Below are 24,712 nucleotides of genomic sequence, written 5' to 3'. Positions count from 1 at the left end.
TCGAAAATTCTAACATTTCAGATACATTCAAACTTTTATTACAAAAATTGTGTTCACAATGAGCTTCCCCAGTTTTTCTGTGTTAGCAATAGATGCCACCTGAACAGAGCTGCGTGGTGTTGTATGGTAAAAACACAAAACACTGGTTTTAAATTAAAATTTATATCCATAACAATGGATGGGATACATTTGTAATGGAAAAGAAAAGCCCACCTAGGAGTTATTTATACATTGCTGTTCCACAATATCAGCTTAGAGCAAAATATTTAACAGTTTTTAAACAAAATAAATAAGGATGGAAGATTAATACATATTTTATTCAGTCAAATTCCAAGATGGAACTAGAGTGACTCCAAGCTGCTGAGCGAGTGGTGGAGGTATGGCACTGATCCATCTTCATTGCTTGGGTTTCAGAGCTGTAGCAAAGACACCAAAAATGATGGCAACTACTGTAAAGCCTTGAGCAAAGATACGTCCCCTCATCAGCAGCTGGGACTGTCGTGTTTTCCCTTGATGGAAGGCCCGGAGGCCATAAATGAGTGCCCCTGCTGTTCCCAAACAACCTGGATAAACACAACAAAGTAACCTGTCAGTACAATGGGCAGGTGCTGACAGCGGCCATTGTGCAGGCAGGGTCATACTATTTAAAACCAAGTATACCAGTGACAGTTTATGGCATTGGAAACAGTCCATAGAGTCTATAAAAACATTACAAATACCAGAGGCACAACATGGAGTTACAATCTCGATCAGTAGTTTTGACACCGTTCAGAAATACTTTCAACAATAGGGCTACAATATGCCAGAGGAGGAATTTCACGTCTCTTCGAGTTTAAGAGTAGAATGGGATAGATTATATTGCAAATCACAACCCATGGCATGAAATTAGTTAGATTGATTTTACTGACAAAAGTCACTTTTACTCTGCTTAGCTGACTTACCAACTTCTTATATAAAACTTATTTGGTTAGTTTTAATTGTTTAAACTGATTTATTTTGAACGCTGTCCACGAAGGACGCGCTGTACTTGTGTAACTCTGCAGTTACCTCCTTGTGTAACTCACCTATCGGGACAAATGGGTTCTCCTTGGTTTTCCGCATAAATTTCTCCTTAAAGGTTTCATCTTTGAGTTTCGGCAAAGGGTTGAAGCCTTCAATAATCGGGGGCTGAGAGAAGTCAAATGGTACGGACACCGACGTTGGCGGTGCTTTGATTGTTTGCTTCGTCGTTGCTTCCGCCATCCTTGTTTTAGTAAACCATGTAGCAACTTAAGAACTACACTTCCGGGTATACCTTATGTGCTTCCGGTTTCACGCTGTCCTGCGACTTCAAAATAAAAGTCTAGTTATGCGCTGATGTCATAATAACGCCTCCTGTCGTCTGCCCCTACAATTAATACAGGGGTATAAAAGGTAACTAAAACAATTTAATTAAACTTAAATATCGCATATGATAAAATATTGCTATTTTAGAGCTTATGTGTAATGTATTTTCTCAACTAAAGCCGTGTTAAAAACTTTTTTCTTCACTGGCATAATTAGCTGCTTGAACAATAAAGTATAAGACGCATTTTCAACATTTGGGATGAGGTAGTGTACCTTTCAAGAGCGACATTTATTGAGAAATCACTTGCTATATACAACAGCGTTAGTCTCAGCTCTGACAGTACTTTTAGAAATATTTACCAATCAGTATTTTTCCAAACCCACTCTAACCACTACGTGGCAGTATTGTATAGGATTCAGTGTCCTCCTGATGGTAAACGTTTTCAACTTTCCCACCAATCCGATTGAGTAACCTAAAAACATAATACACCTCTGACTGTATTGAAGACAAATGTGTGGCAATAAAATAAAAGATAGTGAGCAGCAGGAGTGACCCATTTAATATGTTCAAAAACAAGAAAAGGAGTCAAGGGCAGGGTTTAATAAAGGAACACAAAAATACTTTTCAACCTTTTTATTGAATATTAAGGTAAATATTTCACATTAATACAGGCTACATAAAGTAGAGCCACTATACGACATGAAATTTACTCTCATTTTAACCCTTTTTAGTATGTAAACAATTATACATGTATTTACCACTCTAAAAGGTTCTGATTTCTCTTTCTCTTTAGGTAATCATCAGCTAGTTCTGGGCCAAGTTTAAATAGCTACTTCATGTTGAGCGCCCTGCAGCCCAAGAACGGTGTATGTGGGTTTAAGTCAAAATCGCTAAACTACGCAGAGAATGGATCCTGTTGAACAGGTGATCACGCATGTCTGTTTGCATCATTGGGACACTGGTAACAGCTCCTGCCCAATTACGTTTTCTTTGTTTGAGATAGGCACATCAAAGAATGGCGTCAGGAGAACTTCCAATTCTTTAACCTCCGCTCTGCACTCTCAGGTCTCTACTAAAGTTTACATGTATTTAATCTTTTTTCTTTGTCTTATTAGGTCATATTCGTCAGTTGGTATTACATGTTTGCACTGTGGGTCATGCTGTCTATGTTTGATTGCAGTGGACACCGTCTAGTTGACATGGTTGAGGTGCACATTGCCCACATGAGGTGCCCAGGTACCAGGCCACACCTAGAGAAGACAAATGGGTTAATATTGTATCTGTAAAAATGACAAGTTTCCATAAGCCACCCAAGTTTGACTTAAAGTCACCTGCTGTTGGGAATCAGAGCTATCTGCATTGTTTGGGACCACTTTGATGATAGGGCTCCATGCGGGGTCACCAGCGTGCAAACCATTGTACATCCCTGGTCCATCTGCCATGGGAGGATGAGGGGGCAGCATGGGTCCTCCATACATTGACATAGGCATCCCCTACACATATAAGAATGGATAAATGGGCAAACCTGTCTATGTAAGAGCAACAAAGGTTAAATGCTTGGTAGAGATGTGAAGCTGTGTTACCTTGGGGAAATCCATGTAACTGTTGGGCAAATGCTGAGGCTGGTGGTAGTTGTTAGCAGGGTTTGCAATGCCTGTGTCATCCTGCTCCATGGGCTGGTGCTGAGAGAAGGCTGACTGCTCTGCCTGCAGCTGTGGGTGCATCATGTGGCTGCTCATCAAGGGCTGGGACCAACCAGACATGGCCTCTGTACCAAAATACACAGGGTGTTGCTGCCTTTTCACTGGATATCACAGCTATAGTGACAAAATATGTTTGGATTATATGGATTTGTTGAAATTTCACACTTACCCGAGGCACTGCCAACCCCAAATGACCAAATGCCTCCCTGTCCCACAGATGCCGTGTAGCTGGTTGTGAGCAAAGGTGGGTTAACCGACCCCGTCTGCCTAATCCTGGCCAACCGCTCTGTGCCGATGGGTGGGGGTACCTTCCGGTCCTGCTGCGAGGAACTGCCTGGTTTAGGCTGGGAAGGTGGAGCTACAGCAGAGGTGGAAAGGGCAGAGGATGACACCGTGGAAGGAGGAGGAACAGGAGATTCGCCTGGTAAAAATGAAAATAAAAGTTCAGTTTTTGCATATTTGAAACTGATAACTTTCTAGAAAAAGAATGCTATAAAATACCTAGGGACTTATATAAAACAGTAAAAGAAAAGGGTGACAATGACATATCAGAAGCGCTTAAACATAGTACCTGATGTAGATGCACTCCATGGATGAGGAGAAAAGTGCTGTCTGCTGAATGAGGGCGTGCCAACTCCTGTATGACCATGCAGATACACAGGGCTGCCAGAAATACTGGTCGCATAGCTGGTTAGCGCTGTGAACAAATTCAAAGAGATCAAATGCATCTCAGTACTTCACCTTATAAAAATACATTTTGCATTTATATATATGTTCCTACAGTGCAAACCTCCTTAACATATATTTTAATTTCTGATACCACATTTGAATGCATGTACAGTATCAATATCAAACAAGCTCAAAGAAAAACATACCAATGGGGCTGTTGACCATCCTCTGGGTGGCAGATCGGTAGCCAGGGGCTTTGGAGCTGTCTGGGGGAGGTGGAGGCATCATATTCTCCATCTGGCCCATGCTCATATAGGCTGGAGGGGCCGAGTATGACTGCTCTGGAGGTGATCTAGCAGGCAAACGGCATGCACCCCACACCTGACTGTTTCCCACCTTTGAGTCAAACAGAGTTCACCACAATAAGTAAGGGGCATGCTGGCTAAGGCTCAAGTGATTGTTATGCAAGTTAGTTAAACCTACCTGGTTGTTGTTATCAAAGATGCTGCTGAAATTGAAGAGACCTGCAGGACCGAAGTTGGGGGGTATCTGCTGAGGCTTGCCTGCATTTGCGACATGCTGTATCTGGGAACCGTTAATCATACCCACATTAGCAGAGACCTGAAGGGAGCCTGGAGCCTGGGATTGAGCTTGGTTCTGGGCTTGAGGAGGCAAACTTGTTGGTTGGGAAGTCTGGTTTTGGGTTTGTTTTGGGGGTTCTTGACCACTGAAGGGTACAAACACAGACTGCTGTTGCTGTTGCGTCTGCTGTTGCTGCTCAGGAAGGGAATAGTAAGGCCCTGGTGGCTGCATACGATGGGAGACTCTGGGTGCAGGGGCTGAGAAGTGGGGTACAGTGTTGTTGGGATGTGCAACATTGTGTGAGAGAACAGGCGGAGGTACTGAGGGGAGGTGGGAGCTGGGCTGTGGGTTGAGAATTGGTGGTGGAGCCTCTGCGGATGGTGCAGAGGAGGGAGGAGGAGGTAACTGCTGTCGGGGCTCAGGCTTGGGAACCAAAGCCATGGCAGGGGTAGTGAAACCCACAGAACTGATGCTGTCACTGACAGAAACAGACTGGTTCTCTACAGGCAGAGAGGTCTTGTCTTTTCCAGGAGGTGCAACGGCACTGGGCTCTGTTTTAGCAGGCTGGACGGTAGGCTGTGTAATGGATCCAACCGGCTGCTGAGGGGCATTGACTGTAGATGTAGTGGAACTGTGATGTGCAGGAGAAGCTGTGCCTCGAACTGCATTGCTGCCACTAGAAGCAACAGACACAGGGGTGACACCAGCAGGCTTAGGGTCCGGAGCAAACAGCTGTTTTCTGACGGACGAAGGAGTGGGAACGCTTGGCTGGGGATTATATGGAGTAGGATTAGGAGTATGAGGTGAGACTGCAGACGTATTAGGGGCACTGGTGGTTGTGGTACTGGTGGTCGTGACAGGAGCGCCTGAACTGGCAGTGTTGCTGTGCTCACTATGGGTTGAGTTGGGTCTGGCCTGTGCCCCAGTGCCGTTTGTTCCTCCATTGTGTTTTGGGGAACTGTTAGCACTGCCAGGACTCACAGGACGCACTGGAAAGGGACCCCAGGTGCTGGCAGCTGGAGAGAAGGTGCCACCAAACTGTGCCATTGGTAGACGCGGGTGTCGGATTTGGTGCATGGTCTGTGCTGCTAGTAGAGCCAGCTGAGGGTGGGCGTACGCCAGGGGCAGAGACACTGGGAATGGCTGTCTGACGTTTGATGACAGCCCCTTCCCAATCTTTCCCCCAGCCTGAGAGGAGGATGAAGATGTGGATGCAGAGGGTTGGAACGAGACGCCTGAAGAAGTGACCAATGAACTCAGAACCTTTGGCCCAGTGGTTGAACCACTGGTGGCCCCTGTCGTACTGGGAAAGGAGGCCGAGGTTGTTTTAGAGCCTGGGGCTCTGATGTGATTCCGAGGAATCAGATCCTCAAGCTCTTTGGCTGGGTCTTGGATTAGAGCATTGATGAGCTGAACTGCATACCTTGTAGACTCTGTGCCACCTCTGTAACAAAACAAAACACTCTTTTCAATGGGCTAAACAGCATTTAAAAACACTTGAGACTAAAAAAAACTGATACTGGTAAAACATCTGATCTAAAAAGAATTTGCATGCTTCATATATGTAAACATTACATTTCATCTGAAATGGCACTTGCAGTCCACCAGAGGGCTTTATTTTTACCTTATGGTGATCATTCTCTCTCCATTTTTGTCCTTCTGTTTGTCCACATCAATATGAGCTCCTGTCACGTCCTGGATGGCTGTGATGTTGCAACCTCCTCGACCCATGATCCGAGACACAACAGAAGCTGGCACAGACAGCTTCTTTGATCTTCAAAAGAAGTAGCAAAATGTTTATCTGTATGTGTGTACTGTGCTGACTGCACAATTTGATAAAGTACATGCAGATTCATTAGCTTTGCATGAAACCAATTAATACAATTGAAATATACACATTGTGTAGAATGTGTTTTAACTGACAATAATAGAAATATGTTCTTGAAAATGTCTTGATAAAATCTTATATACTGACCTTCTGACGACCTCCTTCCAACCTTCTTCCCTCTTCTGGCCTCTCTTTGGACTTGTGAGACTGAGCTTATTGTTGGGTGAAGTGACAGGAAGAGCCATGGTCTTGAATGGAGACGGCAAGGAGTTTGAGGTGGAGTCACTTGAATCTGGAGCTCTGTGACAAAGCAAGTAGAAGTTACAGATGTGATGAACATGGAAATACAGTATGTTCATCATTATAGGTGATAAGTCTACCTGGATAAAGTTACAACAACAAATGTGATCTGTTCCATCAAGCACTCACTTTTGCGTTGGTTTTGAGATGGAGACTGTGACTTTATTGTCCACTTTGCCATCGATCTGTGGCTGTGGACAGTGTCTCTTCTCTGGGGCGGGCAGGAGGGCCTGAGACTGGGCTGCTCCTGAGGAGGGGGCTGAAGAAGAGCAGGAGGAAGAAGAAGAGGAGGACGAGGAGGAGGCTGAGGAGGTGAGGTCAGGAAGGTAATTGAGCTCCTGACTCTTGCCCCCACTGCTGCTGCTCTCACTGGCACAGTCCGTGCTGTCCAAGGGGTCAGAATCGCTGTTGCCACCAGCCACTCCCCCACCCCCACCCCGTGGCTCACCATGGATCTTGTTCTTGTCAGCCTTATGCTGTGCTAGTGCAACCTAAAAAGAAAATGCACAACAATAATCATTTATGTTATTTGATATTAAAAGAATTCTTTTACCAACCAGCAAATACAAAGAACACTCACCTGCGGATCCTGTAATATGATTGGTTCATTGGGCACGGAATCCTTGGTTTTGTTCTTTTTGTTCTTACGATTGGTGCTCGGGGTAGTGGCCACGCTCGCTCGCTTCTTACCAAAAGCTGTAGTGAAAGTGGTGGACGTAGCAGAAATTCCAATGGTGGTGGTGGTGGTTGCACTTGGTGGTTCAATAGGAACTTCTGTTTCTACATGGTAAAATACAGATAGAATGGTTATTAGCCTAATGACTTCAATAAAAGTTTAAAATTATCAAAAGTCTTATAAAAAGAAAGTCTAACAGGCAAAACAGGCTACCTTCAGCTGAATCCTCTTTCTGCTCCTGCATCTCAAAGAACTCCTCCTTGGTTTTCTGCCCCTCCTCTTCCTCCTGCTTCCTCTTCTGTTCCTCCTTCTTCTTCTTGCGTTTCTCCTTCCTCTTCTCCCGCTTGGCAGCTAAGGCCTGCTTCTTACTCTCCTCCCGGGACTGTTAAACACAACAGTGTCATATATCATAACTGTTTCCGTCCAACCATGCCTTAGTATATAGAACGCTTTGGCCACCCAAACCATACCCATCTTGTCTGTAATTACCTTCTCCAAGTCTAACTCCTTGAGCAGAATACTAGCGTTCTTGTTGGCCTCAGCTGCCTGTTGGTCTTTAGCTTTGACAATGGTCTCCATGCACTGGTGACACTTCTTCAACAGTTCCTGCAGGAACACCAGTATCTCAATTACATCTGTCAAATTAACAGGTGTAAGCCAACCAATGACTGCAAAGAAAATCGATTCCTACCTTGTCAGCAATGGTGGCGATATATCTCATGCATTCGATATCTGATGGGAACTGGTTGACCTCCTTCACGATATACTGCACCACTTTGACATGACCCTGAAAAAGTTGGATATCAAGGTTAGGGAACAAGTGGGTTGCCAAAAAATAACACGACACGCTACTTTACTTTACGTTAATTTTGTACCTTGCGAAAGGCAGCCATGAGTGGGGTAATCTTGCGGTTGTCGGCTGCATCCACATCTGCACTGGCATGAACCAGGAGCTGGACCACATCAAAATGACCACCATTTGCTGCGAGCCAAAGGGGAGTGTTCCCTTTCTTGTTTCGTACATCAATATGAGCACCCCTGACGAGACAGAAAGAAATCTTAGGCAGTCAAAAACACAAGTTTGCAAGGCTGTAAAGGCCAGTAGGTTGAATTTACACTAAGATCTAATCTAACAGAACTGACAGGCTTAAGTTAAGTGAATGTAGGATAGGATAAGTCAAATAAGGTTCTATACACAAAAGCACAAGAGTAATTACCTGTTGATAAGCAGCTCACAAAACTTGTAGTGGCCCTTGTCGGCAGCAATGGTGAGGGCAGTGTCTCGGGATGAAGGAACAGGAGGAGCATTGACATCAGCACCTTTGTCCAGCAGCACTCGACCCACCTCTGCATAACCTCCAGAGGCTGCCTCCATCAGAGGAGTAAGACCAGTCTGTTGGAAGCAAGAAGTTATTGAGCAAATAGGCCAACAAAACAAAAAGTTTAGAAAACTGATTTTTATTAAGGAAAGCACAGTATGTTTTAACCAATATGTAAGAATGAGTAACAGGATCGCTTTGCAATATATTTAAACTGACCACAGTGATCAAGACTTACCTTAGCACGATGCTCTACATTAGCCTTGCGATCTAGCAGCAAACTAACAACCTCAGCCCGTCCCTGAAAGCAGGCTAGGGTAAGAGCTGTGTTTCTGTTGGTTTCAATCTGAGCGTTGATGTCAGAGCCCATATCTAACAAAAGCTTCACTGCCGGCACATGACCATTCATAGCCGCCAGCATGAGAGGAGAGATTCCCAGCTTACTGCCAGTCCTAGCAAAAAAGTAAGAAATATATTATTCAGAGGCCAAAATCTTAAATAAACCTGGAATTGTTAAATGTGATGTTTTTGTCAGTAACCTGGAGTTAATTTCAGCCCCAGCATTGAGAAGAATCTTAATGATGTTGACGTAACCCCCAGAAGCAGCCAAGCTAAGTGGTGTGTAGTCGGAAACATTGCGATGTTCCTTATTGGCTCCCCGCAGCAGCAGCAACTCAACAACCTATCCAACATAAATGACACTGTAGTTATTGCCAGAAATATGTTGAGCAATAATTATTGTGCAGGTAAAATACAAGAATTTATCTACCTCCTGGCGTCCCCCAGAGCAAGCCAGGGAAAGGGGTGTGTCTTTGGTTCTCTCTGATTGAGCCTCAATGTCACCCCCTTTGTCCAGGAGTACCTCGACCACTCCAACGTGACCAGCCGTGGCAGCCAGGATAAGCGGAGTAAAACCTGTTTAACATATTTCTGTTATAATACTTCTGGAAGTCTTTTTATGTGTAAATTTTACTATCACCATTCCATACCTTTTTTATCCCGGTGCTCAATGTTGGCTCCCCGTGCAATCAGGACAGACACAAGCTCTTCATGTCCTCCTGCACATGCCAGCGTTAGTGCTGTGTCATGGTTACTCTCCGTCTGGAGGGGAGGAAACACATCTCTTAGCACGATGAACGGGGTATCTGCATTTCTCTGCATGTCAAAATAGTATTGTGTCTTACATGTGCATCGATGTCAACAGAGGGGTAGAGGGGCAGGACCGAAGGTGGAGAGGCGATGTTTGCTGGCGTCTGTGTGGTCGGCTGGGACAGGGGTGTGGGTGAAGTTGTAGTGTTCAGCATGGGTACACGGCTGCTCACAGCTGCAAAAGAAAAAAAAACACAGGTTAGTGTTATAGTAGTTTGCAGTTTGAGTTGGTCATCAGCAATTAAAAACTCATGTCACATGCTCACTGACCTGCCATGATGTCATCCAGTGTGTCTGTGAGCGTCTGTGCAGGTGTAGCTACCATGAGCCCATCGGGAGCCTGTTGAGGTATCATTCCTGGGCCTAACCCAGCCAGTTGCTGACCCGGACCCTGTTGCTGGCCCAACATCTGCTGCCCCACCAGTACCCTCTGCAGCTCTGGGCTAGTACTTCCCGGATAATCTGCAGGGTTGTACTCCGGTAGTGGCTGAATAGGGACGAAGGCAGCCTGAAGAGGTGGAGGAGGAGGCTGGGCCTGAGTCTGTGGCGAAGGGGGCAAAGGAGGCTGCTGTGGTGGCTGTGGGCCATGCCTGTAGAGGATTGTGCCCACCTGAGGAAGCTTGGGGTAATCACCCTCTTCTCCATCTGCCTCTTCCTCAGAACACTCCTCTTCATCGTCATCATCGTCCTCCTGAAAATATACCAACAATAGTGAATTTCTGAGATCTATGAATACGCTGCCAGAGAATTTATAACATTGATTACATTAATGAAAAACTCACTTCGTCTCCTTCCTCTCCCAGCTGTTCTTCTTGCTCCCCATCTTTGTTCGCCTCCTCGTCCGTGTCAGAACCTGTGTGTACCTGGGCACCTGGTGCGGCAAGAAGTTGCCCTGGAGCAGTTGTCGTACTTCCAGGCCCCGGACCTGGACCCTGGCTCTGTCCTGCCTCCTGCTCTTCCTTTAAGCCCTTTGCCTCCATGTACTCTTTGGTGAACTGTTGCTGTGTTTTCAGTTGAAGCTGGCGCTCCACCTTCTGCAACTCCTTCAAGATTTTCTTCTTCTTCTGCACCTAAGGAGACAAAAGCATTGTTTGAGTAATCTTAGATGTGGTGCAGTGTATATTATGTATTATGTGCAACTTACTCAAGTCTTTTTAAAATGTGTTCAGTGGACAATGGCTCATACCTGCTCCTCTCTGCTCTTCTTCAGCTCCTCAATCTTGTCTTTGGTGAGTGGCTCCCCCTGAATGAGCTCAAGCGACTGTAGCTGGGCTTTCTCAATTGCGCTTATTCTCTGGCCCAGCTCATTCAGCTTCCCCTCTGTCTCCTCCACAATGCATTCTAGAGGCTGGCACAAGTGGAAGGGTGGCAGAGGCTCTGCTTCAGGCCCCCGGCCAACTGAGGTGGGGACACCGGGTTGAAGGGCTGCCTGTCTCTGCTTGGACATGCCTGAAGTTGAAGGAGAGATTGCAAATGTTTAGAATTTCAGTGGCTTACTGAGCTCTTGAACTTTGTTTTGTGTCTTGGTGGTTTACAGGACTTGGTAAATCGTGCAATCTTTACCTTTGCTAGAGACAGGTGGGGGTGTAACGATGTTTGATGGGGCTCTGTCGGGCTCTTGAGGGGGCACTACCATAGCGAGAGCTTGGAATGGGACACGAGGAACCTGTTACGAAAGAAGATTGGTTAGGCTTAAATGATCTAAAACTGTGTCTTACTCAAAACAGATTTACATTGCAAATGAACATGTGGCATATTATGACCAATACCTGAGAGGAGTCTTGCGATGGGGGAGTGAGCTGGGAAAGGTCAGGGGCTGGGACAGACAGGATGTTGTTAGGGTAGTCCAACAAGTAGGACACCACATTGGTGTGGCCACCCTTAGCAGCTTCTATCAACATGGTTGAACCATCCTACAAAGACAAAACATGACATGGGTTTCATTGTGCGTTTTTTTAATATATAAGCATGTGGATTATAAACACTTCAATGCAAACTGTATGTATTACCTTGAGTCTGTGTGTAGGATCTGCCCCATGTGCCAGCAGCAACTCTACCACTGCCAGATGCCCTCCAGCACAGGCCAGAGACACCACTGTATGATCGTTATTGGCAGTAGCTCTGTTCACATTAGCACCTAGGAGAAATTAAGGACAAAGACAAATATGTGAACTCACTGTGTGTAAAATTAATTAGAGATATTCATCCATACAACCAAGAATACATTTATTAGTATGAATGAGCCAATAAAGTTACCTAAAAAACTTTGCAAGTAAGCTCACTAATACAAGTAATGCACTACATAAGGATCATAAATGTATCTGTAACTAGTGTCTTGTCTCTTATCAAGGTGAGTGTACCTAAATATACAGTACTGCAAATACTGTCTTTGAGAACCTCCATGTTGAAAAGCTTATAACAAGCCAGTGGTTCAAATTTTTTAAGTAATGCTTACCCAATATTAAATATTATCAAGTCCCCAATCTCTATATCATTTCCTCTAATGTACCTACACTCAATTACATCAATGCAGCTTAGAACTTTCCCATTAACATATAACCATGAAATATAATTGTAACTTGGTTACTGCAGTAAGTACTTCTTTCTATCCAACAAAGACCAGTGAGCAGAAAGAAACAGTACTCAAAGTGCTACTAAGTCACAAAAACTGTGTATAACAGAGCTAGGCTGTTGCCTTGTACATTCCTTGTGTTATTATACAGCTTATTCTAAGGTTTAATTATAAAAGGCATCAGCTAGCCTTGATGCCATTCACATACCTTTGCTGATAAGAAACTGCACTGTACAGAGATGTCCTGCCCTTGCTCCCTTCATCAAAGGCGTCCGACCCCCTTCAGACTCATGCTCCTAAAGGACAAAGAGAAAGATGCATTTGTGACGTTCAATACAGAAGTTGTACAAAATACCAATGAAATGCTTAATGTACCCAATAACACTTAAAACTATGCCTTGCTTCACACAATGAACCATGAGTGGTTCAATCACTTCATTTTTGCACACAAACATACAAAGGAGTGAATACAGGCATTACTTACCAAGTTGGCTCCAGCCTGCAGCAACACATCTGCCACATCGGTGTGTCCGTTCTCACACGCATACGTCAATGCTGTGTCACCCGTTGCTGTGGTGGCATGAACATTTGCTCCTGAATGGAAAAACAGACAGATTAGTATTTTAAACAGAATCAGAAACCGTTATTGTCATTGTATAATCTGCAGCTCCTTGTATTAATTCTGCTTGCTCACCTGCAGTAAGTAGGTATTTGACCAACTCCAGATGTCCCTCTTGTGCAGCCTCCATTAGAGGAGTAGAGCAGCCCAACTCAATATCAGCCCCTGCTTTAATGAGGAAGTCAGCCACTTCCAAGAAGCCACCACAACATGCTAGAGTCAAGGCGGTCTCCTGCGTCTCCTCTGTCTGGGCATTGATGTTTGCACCTGGTCAACAAAACAACAGGTAGTGATTAGTAAGTGGTTTGGTTAAAAAATCCTGTCATGCTTAAATAAATTATCATGTCAATATTGCTTTACAATGTACTGATTTTCCTTATTCCTCCTAAACAGCAGACAACATAAGGGGGTATTGTGAACTATTCATTGTAGTGGCAAGTGAGATTAAGTTTCTATACAAAGTACAAAGCTACGTACCTTGAGCCAGCAGCAGCGCTACCATCTCCTCATGGCCTTCTCTGGCTGCCTCCATTAGGGGGGTGTAGCCCTCATCGTTAACCTGGACAAAAACAAAGTGTACGCAGATAAGAACATGTGAGGGTAGGTGTGAGCAAAATTGCTCTGTGGTGTAAAAATCAGGTGTCTGTTCACCCAATTTTTAAGATCAAAAAGATACCATTTCTAGTTTACTTGGTCATTTTCTTTTAAAATGTTAATAACAAATTAGATTCCAATTTTGTACAAAGGCTTTTATCAATAAAAGCAGGATTTTACACCCTCCTCTCTTGTTCAATCGTTCTTCCCTGAAGACTTCAGGAGTCCGTCTCTTTACATACCTCTTCCAAGTTGGCTCCTCTCTCTATAAGCAAGGCTGCCAGCTCCACGTGTCCTCCGCAAGCTGCAAGGGTAAGGGGCGACTCGAAGGAATCAGCTGGCATGTTGACCTGTGCACCGCTGTCCAACAGCAACCGTGCGACCTCCACATGGCCGTCCTGGGACAGCGTGACACACAGAGAAAGTAGAGATAAGCACCTGAATGAATATGTACTTCCATTTTCTAGTTAAACTAATATGAATCTGGAAAATAAAATCACAATTTACAGTGACAATACAAACCTCTTCAATAACAGGACATTCCCAATAATTTTTAACAATTTTCCTTAGATAGAGAAGTGTGGAGTGATCTAATCATTTGAAAAACAGCTTTGAATTGGTTTGTATGGTGTCACAAGCATACTTACAGATATTAGTATGACTAAAAACAGAAATAAATTGTTTTACTAAAGGAGTTAATTATTTCCTTTACTAAATTTCAGAATAAAGTTTGGGTCAGAGGCTCACCATGCATGCCTCCATTAGTGCTGTGTGCATCTCATCTGTTTTATGTTCCTGGTCTGCTCCAGCCTCCAGCAAAAAACGCACCATATCTAAGTGACCTGCAGTGGACATACAAAAATAAATGTTATCACTGTTAACATTGTATTAGTAAAGAGGATGTTAAATAGCATACCACTGAGAGAGTTTAATCAACAAATATATATAAACACACAACACATTTGAACTCTGACCTTTGTAGCAGGCTAGTGTGAGAGCGCTCTCCTTGAACTCATTGGAGTGTGTGTTGATGCCAGCACCATACTCCAAAAGTACCCTGGCCACTTCTACATGGCCAGCACTGGCTGCCTCCATAAGAGGTGTGTGTCCGTTCTCGTTGTGGTCCTCGATGTTTGCGCCCTCCTTCAGCAGCACCTTCACCACATCCACAAAGCCACCAGCGCATGCGTACGTCAGAGCTGTGTTGCCTGGAAGACAGTGGAAAAATTAATCTGAGTGCAAAATACCCAGAAAAGGGGACATTCAGAATGACAAAAATTAAGGTCATTTTACCTGTTGAGGACTGTGCATTGACATCTGCCCCATGGACCAGAAGTAGTTTGACAATGTCTACATATCCTCCACTGGCAGCAGCCATAAGTGGCGTTATGTCCCCCTTAATACCCCTGTCCTCCACATTGGCATGCATGGCCAACAAAACCTATGAATGAAAGCATAAAGTTATGAAACATACATGATGAAGATGGATAACTGCAGTTAGATTTGAAAAGGTATAGTTTTAATAAGTTATACAATTCACTAAAATTCTTCTCTTACATACCTGTGCAAGTTCATAGTAGCCAGCCGAACAGGCGAGGCAGAGTAGGCTCTCCCCTTCTTCTGTGTGTTCATTGACGCTCCGTCCCTCATCCAGCAACTTCCGCACAGCATTGACATCCCCATCTGAGCATGCTTCTGCTAAGCTACGGCTGAAAATAACCAGACTGCTACAATTACTGCCACTGTGACAGGTGAACACACATACGCCTCATAATGATGCAATCCAAGGAGCACACACATACACATGTACTGTATCAGCTTAGGATAAAAGACATAAAGTACGAATGAGATACATACTTGTCGGCCTGGCCGGCGTTGAGTGTGTTTTCAGCTCTCATACGGGTCAGGGCAGCTGCGGCTTCGTCCAGGGCACAACTCACTGATGACGTCAGTCGGCGTAGCACCTCGGGGTCTGCAAAAGCTTTACCATCGGCAGTGGACAGTTTACCGATGCCTGGTGAACACCAAAAAGGCATAGGTGCATAGGGCAATGCAAACCACAGGGGAGCACAACCACACCAGACGAGATGAAGAAGCAAGTCCAGTCCAGCCAATCCAATCCAGGGTTAGTAGCAGCATACACAAAGAGGAAAATGAAAAAAAGAAAAGAAAAAAAAAATCACACACAGAAAACACACACAAGCATTGTTAATATGGCTTAAGATATCCTTTCACTACCTTCAATTTACTATTAATGATTTTAATTTTCTTTCTTTTCTTTCATCACATATTGTATAAGACAGTGTTTACTGGGCAATAATGAGTTTGGTGGGCTAAGAGCTGTGTCCATAACGAAAAGGAACGTAGTGAAGGAGTTATAGTTCAATAAATCAACACAGGTTCAGGCTGTTAATGGTTGAAGAAAAATGTTTCATCCCATTAAATTATACATGTCAGAGGTAGCGAGTCTGAAACAGCTGAGAAACTGAATGCAGCGGACATTGGGAATGATGGCACAGCTAGGGAAAAATGCCATAAAAGAAAAATGTGTTTAGCGTATATGTTTGTCACAGAAGAGAAGTGAGCCAAAGAGCGGAATGACAGGAAAGAGCTAAAAGATTGCTTTAGGAAGACAGAACAAGGACCATTTCCCAACCAAGAACTGAGGTGTTTGTGTGTGAGTGGGGTAAAGTTTATTTTAAGGGCATGTGCAAAAAATGAAGTAAGTCGAGCCAAAACAAGAGGACAGAAGTGTTGGTTTTGAACTTTCCAGCCTCAGATTTTACCCATCCATTAGACAGGCAGAGGTGAGCTCAGTCCATGAGGTTCTGTGTTTTCACCACTAGGCCTGCAACTACAGCTAAACTTAGAACAGCTCTCAGACAAGGATTTCACAACACTCCCCAAGGCACAGAGAAAACACAAGGGGTCAAAAGAGTTGATCATTAATGATTTACTGTATCATAAATATGAACCAAAATAAATTATGATACACTGTAAGTAAAACTAAGTGCAACTTTGAGTCACCCTTAAAATAATAACTGATGTCCTCTTAATTAACTTTATTTATTCTGAGAGAAACTGATAATGAGCTCAGAGACTATGGACATATTTTTGTTTTGTTTCAACTGACACTAAGTACTGGCTAATTACCAAGCTGCCTATACCCAATGCATCACCGACATACTACACAAAATACACACCAAGTTGTAAATATAGCCTTTAAGTGTTTGAAATAAGCTCAATACAGGTCAACATTAAAGCCAACTGATTTTTCTGATGACAGGCATGTTTGGATATAGTATGAAATGCAAATCCAAGATGTACTAATTATACAGCATGTCTGATAATTCTCCCCCTTTCTCTGGATTAACAAGAGCAGAGAAAGATATTTCAGATCAGCCTTTTCAGTGTATTTACCTATAAGCACACGCTCCTACCCACCACCACCCAAAGCTCTGGCCTGTTTACACAAACAACATAATCTTCTATCTAGAAGCACTAAAATAATATGTGTCAGAACAGGTGTATATTCACCTGACACATACTCAGACTATGCAGCAGCTATTCACACTACGGTAATCTGGCAACACAGATTCATAGACAATCAGGTTAAAGAGAACAACTGTTTTAAGGTGGTAATCTTCCCACAAATGTCCAAAGTGAACCAGTATACAGCTGTGTATGTGTGTGTGTTGTTAAGCTAAGTGCTAAGCAGAACATTTAGAATTCTGGCTCATACAGCAACTGTTATTTGCAATTATTTATACACCATAAGATATGGTAAGATATGGTAGTGGAGTAATTACTATAAAAATGTTTAACACAGATGAACGATAGTTTACTGAGGATTGCTGTCACTGAGTTTAGTTTCATAGTAAAAACAAAAAAAAAATCTATGTCATTAATGTCATCCTTTCTGTATCATTAGGTCCAAACTATATAATCTGCATATAAAAAAAAAAAGGAAAAGAGCAGGTCTGTTGGCTTTGGGGCTGGAAGATGTTTTGCACTCTGCAGCAGGTTGAACAGGGGAACTTTATACTGCATATGTGCCGCAACGGCATGATGATTACCAGAACCCACAGCAGTCAGTCCGTCAGTGCAATGTGCCTCTACTGGACCAGCTCACTTGAGGACTGTGAGTCTGCTGATTGCATCTAGTTCAGGGAGTATTCTCATGCAAGCCACAGTCAGCGTCTCCTTCATTTATGTTCTACATATTTAGCAAAATAATCAGTTTCTGATTAATCTACACCTCTGACATTCAATAATACTGTTGTCTAAAGGTACTTCCACACTTCTTTTAGTTGGTGTATTTTACTTTAACTTAACCAGCCTTCTGAAAGAATCTTGCAATTGACTGATTTGCAAAATTCATAAAAAATAAATTCCAAAAGAGTATGTCCTAACCATTGGCAACACCGAAAGGTTTTGTTGATGCACTACAACTACTCTTAGAACTACTACGCTTTTGCATTTACAAGTATAGTACCAAGAGTTATAATGGCTAGTACCAAGAATGGAAGATATTATCCAAGGGCACCAAAGTATGACTAGTGGTAACGGCAGCCTTTATTAATAATCCATGAGTAACTTGTCTTACATTGTACATTTGTTGTAATTAAGTCTCGTGGGTTATTATAAAGGCTTAGTTTATTTTATTTTTTTATAAACAGAATCTATAAAAAATGCGTAGCAAATTCCTTAATGAATTGTTATTTAGCCACATAGACCTACATCATAGGCTGACAACATACTATACATACATACTATCCTCACTATAGATCACAAGCCTGTACACGGGTACACTAGGTATTTAGTCAACTGTGTGTGGTAAAACGTTTGGACAGCCTTTCTACAACATGACGAAAAAGCTCATGTTCAACAAACATACATAAGCTACAAAACTTTTTGATTATTTGCCTCAATAGAACAAAACAGTGGACTCCAAATAAAACATCAACACAATAGCTGTTGCAGTTAAGTTTCAAGAACCTAAAATGAATCGAAAATGTACAAATAACCCTAAATATAATCATCAAATCTTTTGCTATAAACTGCTTGATATCTTTGACCCACAGACTGCACCAGGCGCTAGGCATCTTTGATGGTGACGGTCATGACAGGTCTGGTATTGGGCTACTTTGTTCATGCTGGGAAGGGGGAGCCTGTCCAGATCTCCTAGCCACTACCATTACACATGACTAAAGCTCCACCCAAAACATTTTGGCAGTGGACTGGTTGTTGTCCATCAGTTACAGAATGCTACTAGGGTTAGGCCTTGAAAGCTAACAGCCACTATATTCACTGTTGGAAGTGTTTAATCACACTACAGGCTAAGTTTAAGGCATTTTAATTTGGCCTTCCTGCTAGGGTTGGGCAATATTGGCAAAAAAATTAATCACGATTAATTGTGGCATTTAACCGATAACGATTAATTTGACGAAAAAGTTCAGAAAAAAAGTCACATTAAAAATATGTGTCTGTGCAAATTAACCTGTGACTGGAATATGTCACATAGTAGTGCATGTTTTCACTCATACTGTAGAACAGCAGCAGAAAAACAAACAAACTAACCGGACAATTCCACATTTAAATGTATGTCTGTGCAACTCAACCTGCGTTACATCCTTCCAGCGCTTAGTTTGGTCGTAAGGAGCACAATGACTAAACGTACCGCGGATTCTCGGATGAGTCGAATTCTTTCCCATATCTGCTGGAGGAGACTTCGCTGTTGTAATGTTGTTGGTTACTATGGCAACAACCAACGTATAATGCATGTCGCGTATGCTTGCACTATATATACAGCTGTAGCCGGCGTTGTGGCCTCATCGCACTTTCTTTGGCTTTCTTCGTGCAATTTCACCGCTTTCACTATAAAACTCAAACAACCAGCAACCAGCATAGGGAGCTCACACTGAATGTACCACGGCCCCTGGGCCCTTTTGTCTTGTGTCAAATGTGATTAATTTTTACTTAAAACATATCAGATGAAAGCTCAAAATGGTTCATATATTTTGATGCCACTGCACTTGTCATAATGGGCATTATACTTGAAAATAAACACCTTATAATATCAGACTATCTATGTAAAGAATTAGAGTCAACTTTTGATATTTATGTTAAGAATCATTTTGTTTTCTCAAAGAAAACACCAAAACATTAATTTAGTGTAATGTACCACCTGCACAGACAAACACAGCCGTCCCTGGCGACATTACACAAAATAAAATTAGACAACTAAACCAAAATATAAGTGTAATATAAAATATTATATGATTATTGTAATTCTATACGTGTAACAGGCGTTAAGAAACAGATAATGCACCTCTTCTGCTGAGACTAGCCCAGGAGAAAGGGAAAAAGAATGAGATTAGCCATTAGCCGTAGCTTGGTGAACGCTGGGGAGGCTCAAGTGTGTTCCAGCGTTAATCTGCATGAGGCTGCACGAGGCCAGGACACCCAGCTCTAATGGATTAATCTACACAGACCTTCTTACACTGAGATTACAAGTCCTAATCAAACTAATTTATCCAAATCACTTCCAAACTATCTGCTGATATGATACTTAACACAACCGGCAAGTTAGATTTATTGTCACTTCAGTCTGTGCCTTAAACAACAGCAATCCACTTTGTGAGGATTTTAATTGATACTAGGGAAAAGAACTGAAGCAGAAAAGTGTGGTTTCACTTGTACAAAGTTAAAGTGAGCCCAAGCACAAATTAAGACTGGTTGTGAAAAAATGGGTGTGGCCAATGAGGCATGGCTTCAATGCAAATTAACATGTTAAGTTATAAACTTAGTTTAGCTCAAACAAACATACCTGCAGCTTCCAGTAGAGCTTCCAGTCGGGCCTGTGTCTCTGGATCAACTGTCCTCAAATCTACTCCATCTGTGGCGCTGGACAAAAGCAATTCTGACGCTGTCTTCATGATGGGGTTATCAAGGTCTTCCTGGTCCAAGATGAATGACTCCACCTAGAAAATATAACAGCCAAACCTGAGACTTTGGTTTTGAAATAGCAGACAAGAAAAGCAAATTTCTAAAATAGCTATATATTAGAGGCATGTATGCAGACCTGGGCAGAAATAAATGGCTGTTAGCATCTGACTACATTTTGCTGAAATAAAGTGAAATGTGAGGCTAATAAGTGAGTGTGCTTTTATGTAAACAAAAAATTATTGTTTACACTAGTCTGTATAAAAGTGTCCCAACACAAAAATAAACAAGCAATCTATAAAAAGACATGTGGCTCTTGTTTACTGGTGGTTTCTCTATACCCAGAAAACAAAAACTAGCACAGGGATGAGAGAATCAAGCACAGGAGGTACGACAGCCAGGAATTACAACCCCTACACACAGAAAAATTCAGCTGAGAGTCAGCTGCCCAAGTACAGCACCACCAGTCTCATACCTGAGCTTTGGCCCTTTTGGCTATCATGATTTATAGTCTGTAGTGCAAATACTTTATTCTTCCAAAACAGTAGCCACATACCAAACAAGACTAACAGTAAAACAAACAAACATTTTATTTATGGTCATTTAAGTTTAGTTGCAGCAAAAGTGACCAAATGTGATAAATAGCCAAATAAATATCCTCAGCATAAATGTTTTGCCTGAAAAATGCAAAACACTTGTTTACAACAGATCACAGACTTGTTTTACTCCTCTATTCATCAACATTGCCATTTATTAACAATGTAGACATACCAGAAAGCAAATTATGGATGTAAACGCACCATCTAGGGGAACATTTCAAGCTTTCGGGTGGCATATTTTGTACACTGGCAGATAGAATCTTATGGCTGGCCACGCATTACTTTAAGCACCAAACACTCTACAATAACTGCCAATACACTTACCCAAATATAATTGCAAACTGTAATCGCAGATTCAAGCTCTTAGCTTGAGAAACAATGATCAGATCTTTTTAAATTGTAATAAACGTTTTTTGTTGGTTTTCATCTAGAAGGGCATCTTGTTGCCAACTAAGTCTTCTGACTCTATATGTAACAGGCTGATGAATTCTATGCAAGTAACTGCTTTAAATTTAACCAACAATTATGCAATCTTTAAAAAACTGAATTCAATCATCTGGTAAAGTAGACCCAGTATGTAACAAACTCTTTATGCCCATACATAAGCTGCAGGAGACTTTCATGGTCTGGTCCAGAGGGCAAATGTTTGGAGAGAGTGAGCATTCAGCGATGTGGAGGAATTCAGCTATAGGATAGGAACACGGCGCACAACAGCCTATGGGGGATGTAGTTCTACAGGGGCCTTTATAATCAACAATGGATATCAGTCTTCACCATTAATGAACTACAGTTCCCAGAGTGTTGGTATCCAGAGAGCTGGAAAGGCCTAGAATGGCATCTGCTTAATCCTGGAGCTCAGATTTTAGCTACTGCCCAGAGCAGCGAGTTCTCCACTGGAGTAAAACACCACAACAAATGCTCCCTTTCAGCCTTATAAAATAGACTGGGTGAGAGAAGAAACGTGACACAGACTCCATACATTTACAATTTAATTCAATTAAGTTGCCTGAGATGTAATTGGCAAATCTGATCATTTCTTCCTCTGCTACTGCTACTCAGCTGATGTTCAGATAGGAGCAGCCAATAAACACTGACAGAAGTATCAGCATCCTTACTGTCTGTGAAGTTGTAGTGTGTTTCAGATAACACTAATTTGGCCAGTTATTAGTAGTAGTAGTAACAGAATACACACAGCTCAACAGGTAATGTCTAGCTCAGCAGTGCATATTCTCTCCACAACTATTTGATTACTGTATCTGACAGTTAATACTACATCACCCCTTTAAGATGCCATGAAAATGTCAAACTTAGACCTTTGGTAGGTTTGTTGTGCAAATTAAATATTTGCCATCTAGCCGACCAACAACTTCCATTCCTATGTCCGCTGCTGTCATACTGTGAGGTAAACTCAACTACATGACAACAGTTTAATTGAAACGTCCAAATTTTCCTAATAATATCTCCCAACTGATTGCACACATTAAACATGGCATGCAATAAAAGTGTTTTGTTATCACATGCCACTTAATGACTCTGACGAGCAATTCGTTGGCTATTATGACAAAATCCTCTAAGGGGTGGCAGATCACACTGCTGTAGAATAAGATACTTTTCTACAACGTATACATCCACCTATGTTCTTATAAAACATGTCTAAAGTATGTTTAGTTCAGACGAAGAGGTGTCATCACACATGTCCCCGTGAGTGACATGGAAAGTTGTTCACCTCTCAACATGAACTCAAGCTGCTTTCAAATGTGACAACGCAAATAAAGTTGACAGTGGTACAGTCCAAAAGAGACGAATGCTGCAAAAACAACAACTAGCTTATTTGTCAACATCGACTGTGGGAGATCCGAGTTAGGGGGGAAACATAATCTAGTCGCATTGAAAAGTTAGCTGAGCAACCACTGGAGTTAATTTACATGATTTAGAAAAGTGACGTAATTGCACCAGAACTACGAAATGGCAAGTATTTAGGTGTCCGTGTACGTCCTTTAGTTTGTGGGCATCTTCCATTTGCTGTAGCTGGAAAGCTGTTGGAAGAGCTGCAAACTTGTGATGGGTGTTGCGAGACGACAGCACCGAACGAGGCCGCCGTCGCTTCCACCCGAACTAGGCCGTGGCCACAGCCTGCGCTGCATAAATAAAACATTTCAGCCGTTTAGCTTGACCAACTGCACTTGTCTCGCCAAACAATGTCGACATCTAACTGTCCACAAGCATTTCAGGTGATAAGAGGTGTTATTCCATTACGGCGCTGGTTATTTTTACGTAATTTCAGCGGCCTGGGAGGGGGTGGTTGCCAACTGCGAGCTAGTGTGCTAGCTAGCAGGCAACTCGCGCTAGGAGAGGAATGTTGCCTAGCTTCTCTGGTTAGGCTTAGCTAACTAGCTTAGCGTAGCTACCTCTGAAACCTCGTCTTCGTCGCTGCCGGATCCTGGACCAGAGGAGAGGACGGCCGCAGCCGCCAGTTTGAAATCCAGTCTTTCGGCAGCAGGCCCGCCTGGTTCGCCGTACAAACGTACTTTCTTTCCACCTACACCAATCCCGATGCCCCCTAGTCCGACTCCTCCTGGTGTCGCTCCTACCCCCATCCCTGCCACTGGGGAGCGAGGAGTCACCGAGTCAATCTCGTCCTCGAAGCCGTCCGTCAGCATTGCCGTCCCGGCTACTGCATCCTGCATACTTATATTCACGATACGTGTGTTAACGAGCTAGTTGTTGACTTAAACGTCCGTCCAGGCGCTTTCTTTTTGGATATTTGTTAGATTTTACTTCAGGGAATCCAGGAACTCTCCCGAAGCGAGGGTTGAGGAGGATCTCTTTCCCCCAGCCATTAACTTTCTAACAACCTAACCCGATACGCACTGTTTCTCAGAAAGACCGCCCCTGTAGGAAATCCTCTTAATCCTATTGGTTCATAAGAAAAGACATCGATTTTCAATTGGTCAAAATGAATGCTTCTCAAACATTAGACCGCAACGTCATGTTAGGTTTACCAATATCACGAGGCTGTAGAACGAACGTCAAGACATGACATGGTAGGCCAACTTAACTGCTGTCTAGTTTTAGTACTTCATGTGAACTTATACTGGGAACAGATATACAGTGAAAAACTGCTGTGGGAGGACATTGGTACCCCCTTTGTACAATTTAATTACTCATATAAAGTTTTTGTTTTCTTTTTTTATGTAACATGACAACTGATAAGACGTAATTGAGCCTCACAAATTACACATGGATGCAATGTATTGATTAGATAGTAAATACTTTCCACCATATTTAACATTTAAAAAATACAGTTAATAACATGCAAATGTTATCGATACATACACACAGAAAAACAAGGTATACGATATAACACATCCAAGTTACAGTAAGGTGCAAAAGATTATTGTAATTTCCTTTCTTAAACTAGACCTTTGATCATTATGAGTTTAAGTATGTGCAGGCTCCAGGTAATCCATTGGTCCAGACTCAAAGCTGCCTGAACAAATTCATTGAAAGTCTTTACATATTATTCCATACATCTATTTTTAGAACAAATCATGTATTTTTTTTAAAGATGGAACTTTTTTTTAACTCTGTGCATGTAAACAGTGCCAGACCTTATTGCACCCAGTTCAGTATAATAAAATAAATGCTAAATGTATTAGCAGGTGAATTCTGCCAGATTTTAGGACAAGACAAGTTTTAGTAAAAATGTATCAACATGACTTACAATATCTTTATAATTGTTATATGTGCCACCATCTTTGTAGTATTATATGCACCATATCCCTTATTCTAGCAGTCTAAATTGTCTTTTAAACTAATAAACAGCAATA

General features: G+C 42.5%; 2 protein-coding genes across 8 annotated transcripts; both read right to left on the bottom strand.

Moving 5' to 3' along the window:
* Positions 1–143: 143 nt before the first annotated feature.
* higd2a (HIG1 hypoxia inducible domain family, member 2A) lies at positions 144–1,311 on the bottom strand. The gene is made up of 2 exons (XM_028415766.1): positions 1,065–1,311; positions 144–563 (listed from the first exon to the last, which is right to left on the bottom strand). Exons 1-2 carry the CDS (start codon positions 1,240–1,242, stop codon positions 397–399), a joined length of 345 nt encoding a protein of 114 aa, XP_028271567.1. The 5' UTR covers positions 1,243–1,311; the 3' UTR covers positions 144–396.
* Positions 1,312–1,945: 634 nt separating this feature from the next.
* Positions 1,946–23,761, bottom strand: ankhd1 (ankyrin repeat and KH domain containing 1). Of its 7 annotated transcripts, none has more exons than XM_028415667.1 (39): positions 23,291–23,761; positions 20,168–20,321; positions 15,196–15,352; positions 14,900–15,062; positions 14,632–14,779; positions 14,313–14,546; positions 14,086–14,180; positions 13,581–13,742; positions 13,222–13,303; positions 12,820–13,011; positions 12,610–12,719; positions 12,334–12,421; positions 11,563–11,690; positions 11,323–11,466; positions 11,117–11,219; positions 10,740–11,002; positions 10,336–10,623; positions 9,824–10,244; positions 9,589–9,728; positions 9,394–9,505; positions 9,174–9,319; positions 8,944–9,086; positions 8,643–8,856; positions 8,303–8,478; positions 7,961–8,123; positions 7,777–7,872; positions 7,575–7,691; positions 7,299–7,467; positions 6,990–7,189; positions 6,539–6,900; positions 6,257–6,409; positions 5,906–6,055; positions 4,183–5,725; positions 3,906–4,095; positions 3,602–3,727; positions 3,200–3,451; positions 2,911–3,095; positions 2,659–2,820; positions 1,946–2,577 (listed from the first exon to the last, which is right to left on the bottom strand). In XM_028415667.1, exons 1-39 carry the CDS (start codon positions 23,567–23,569, stop codon positions 2,518–2,520), a joined length of 8,070 nt encoding a protein of 2,689 aa, XP_028271468.1. In that variant the 5' UTR covers positions 23,570–23,761; the 3' UTR covers positions 1,946–2,517. The 7 variants fall into 7 exon arrangements, with proteins under 7 accessions (XP_028271468.1, XP_028271469.1, XP_028271470.1 ...); XM_028415668.1 differs by having other exon boundaries at positions 13,581–13,736; XM_028415669.1 differs by having other exon boundaries at positions 14,900–15,047.
* Positions 23,762–24,712: the final 951 nt, after the last annotated feature.

Source organism: Parambassis ranga, chromosome 10, assembly GCF_900634625.1.
Source record: "Parambassis ranga chromosome 10, fParRan2.1, whole genome shotgun sequence".
Lineage (NCBI taxonomy): Eukaryota > Metazoa > Chordata > Actinopteri > Ambassidae > Parambassis > Parambassis ranga.
This window is presented reverse-complemented; position numbering and strand designations above follow the sequence as displayed.

Bases quoted from the DNA above. Each gene is read 5' to 3' on its own strand.
- higd2a (XM_028415766.1), bottom strand. From the start codon at position 1,242: ATGGCGGAAGCAACGACGAAGCAAACAATCAAAGCACCGCCAACGTCG. The intron at 564-1,064 runs GTGAGTTACACA...GTGTTTATCCAG, and splicing joins GAACCCATTTGTCCCGATAG to GTTGTTTGGGAACAGCAGGG.
- ankhd1 (XM_028415667.1), bottom strand. From the start codon at position 23,569: ATGCAGGATGCAGTAGCCGGGACGGCAATGCTGACGGACGGCTTCGAG. The intron at 11,691-12,333 runs GTATGTGAATGG...AATTTCTCCTAG, and splicing joins GCAGTTTCTTATCAGCAAAG to GTGCTAATGTGAACAGAGCT. The intron at 2,578-2,658 runs GTGACTTTAAGT...TGTCTTCTCTAG, and splicing joins GCTCTGATTCCCAACAGCAG to GTGTGGCCTGGTACCTGGGC.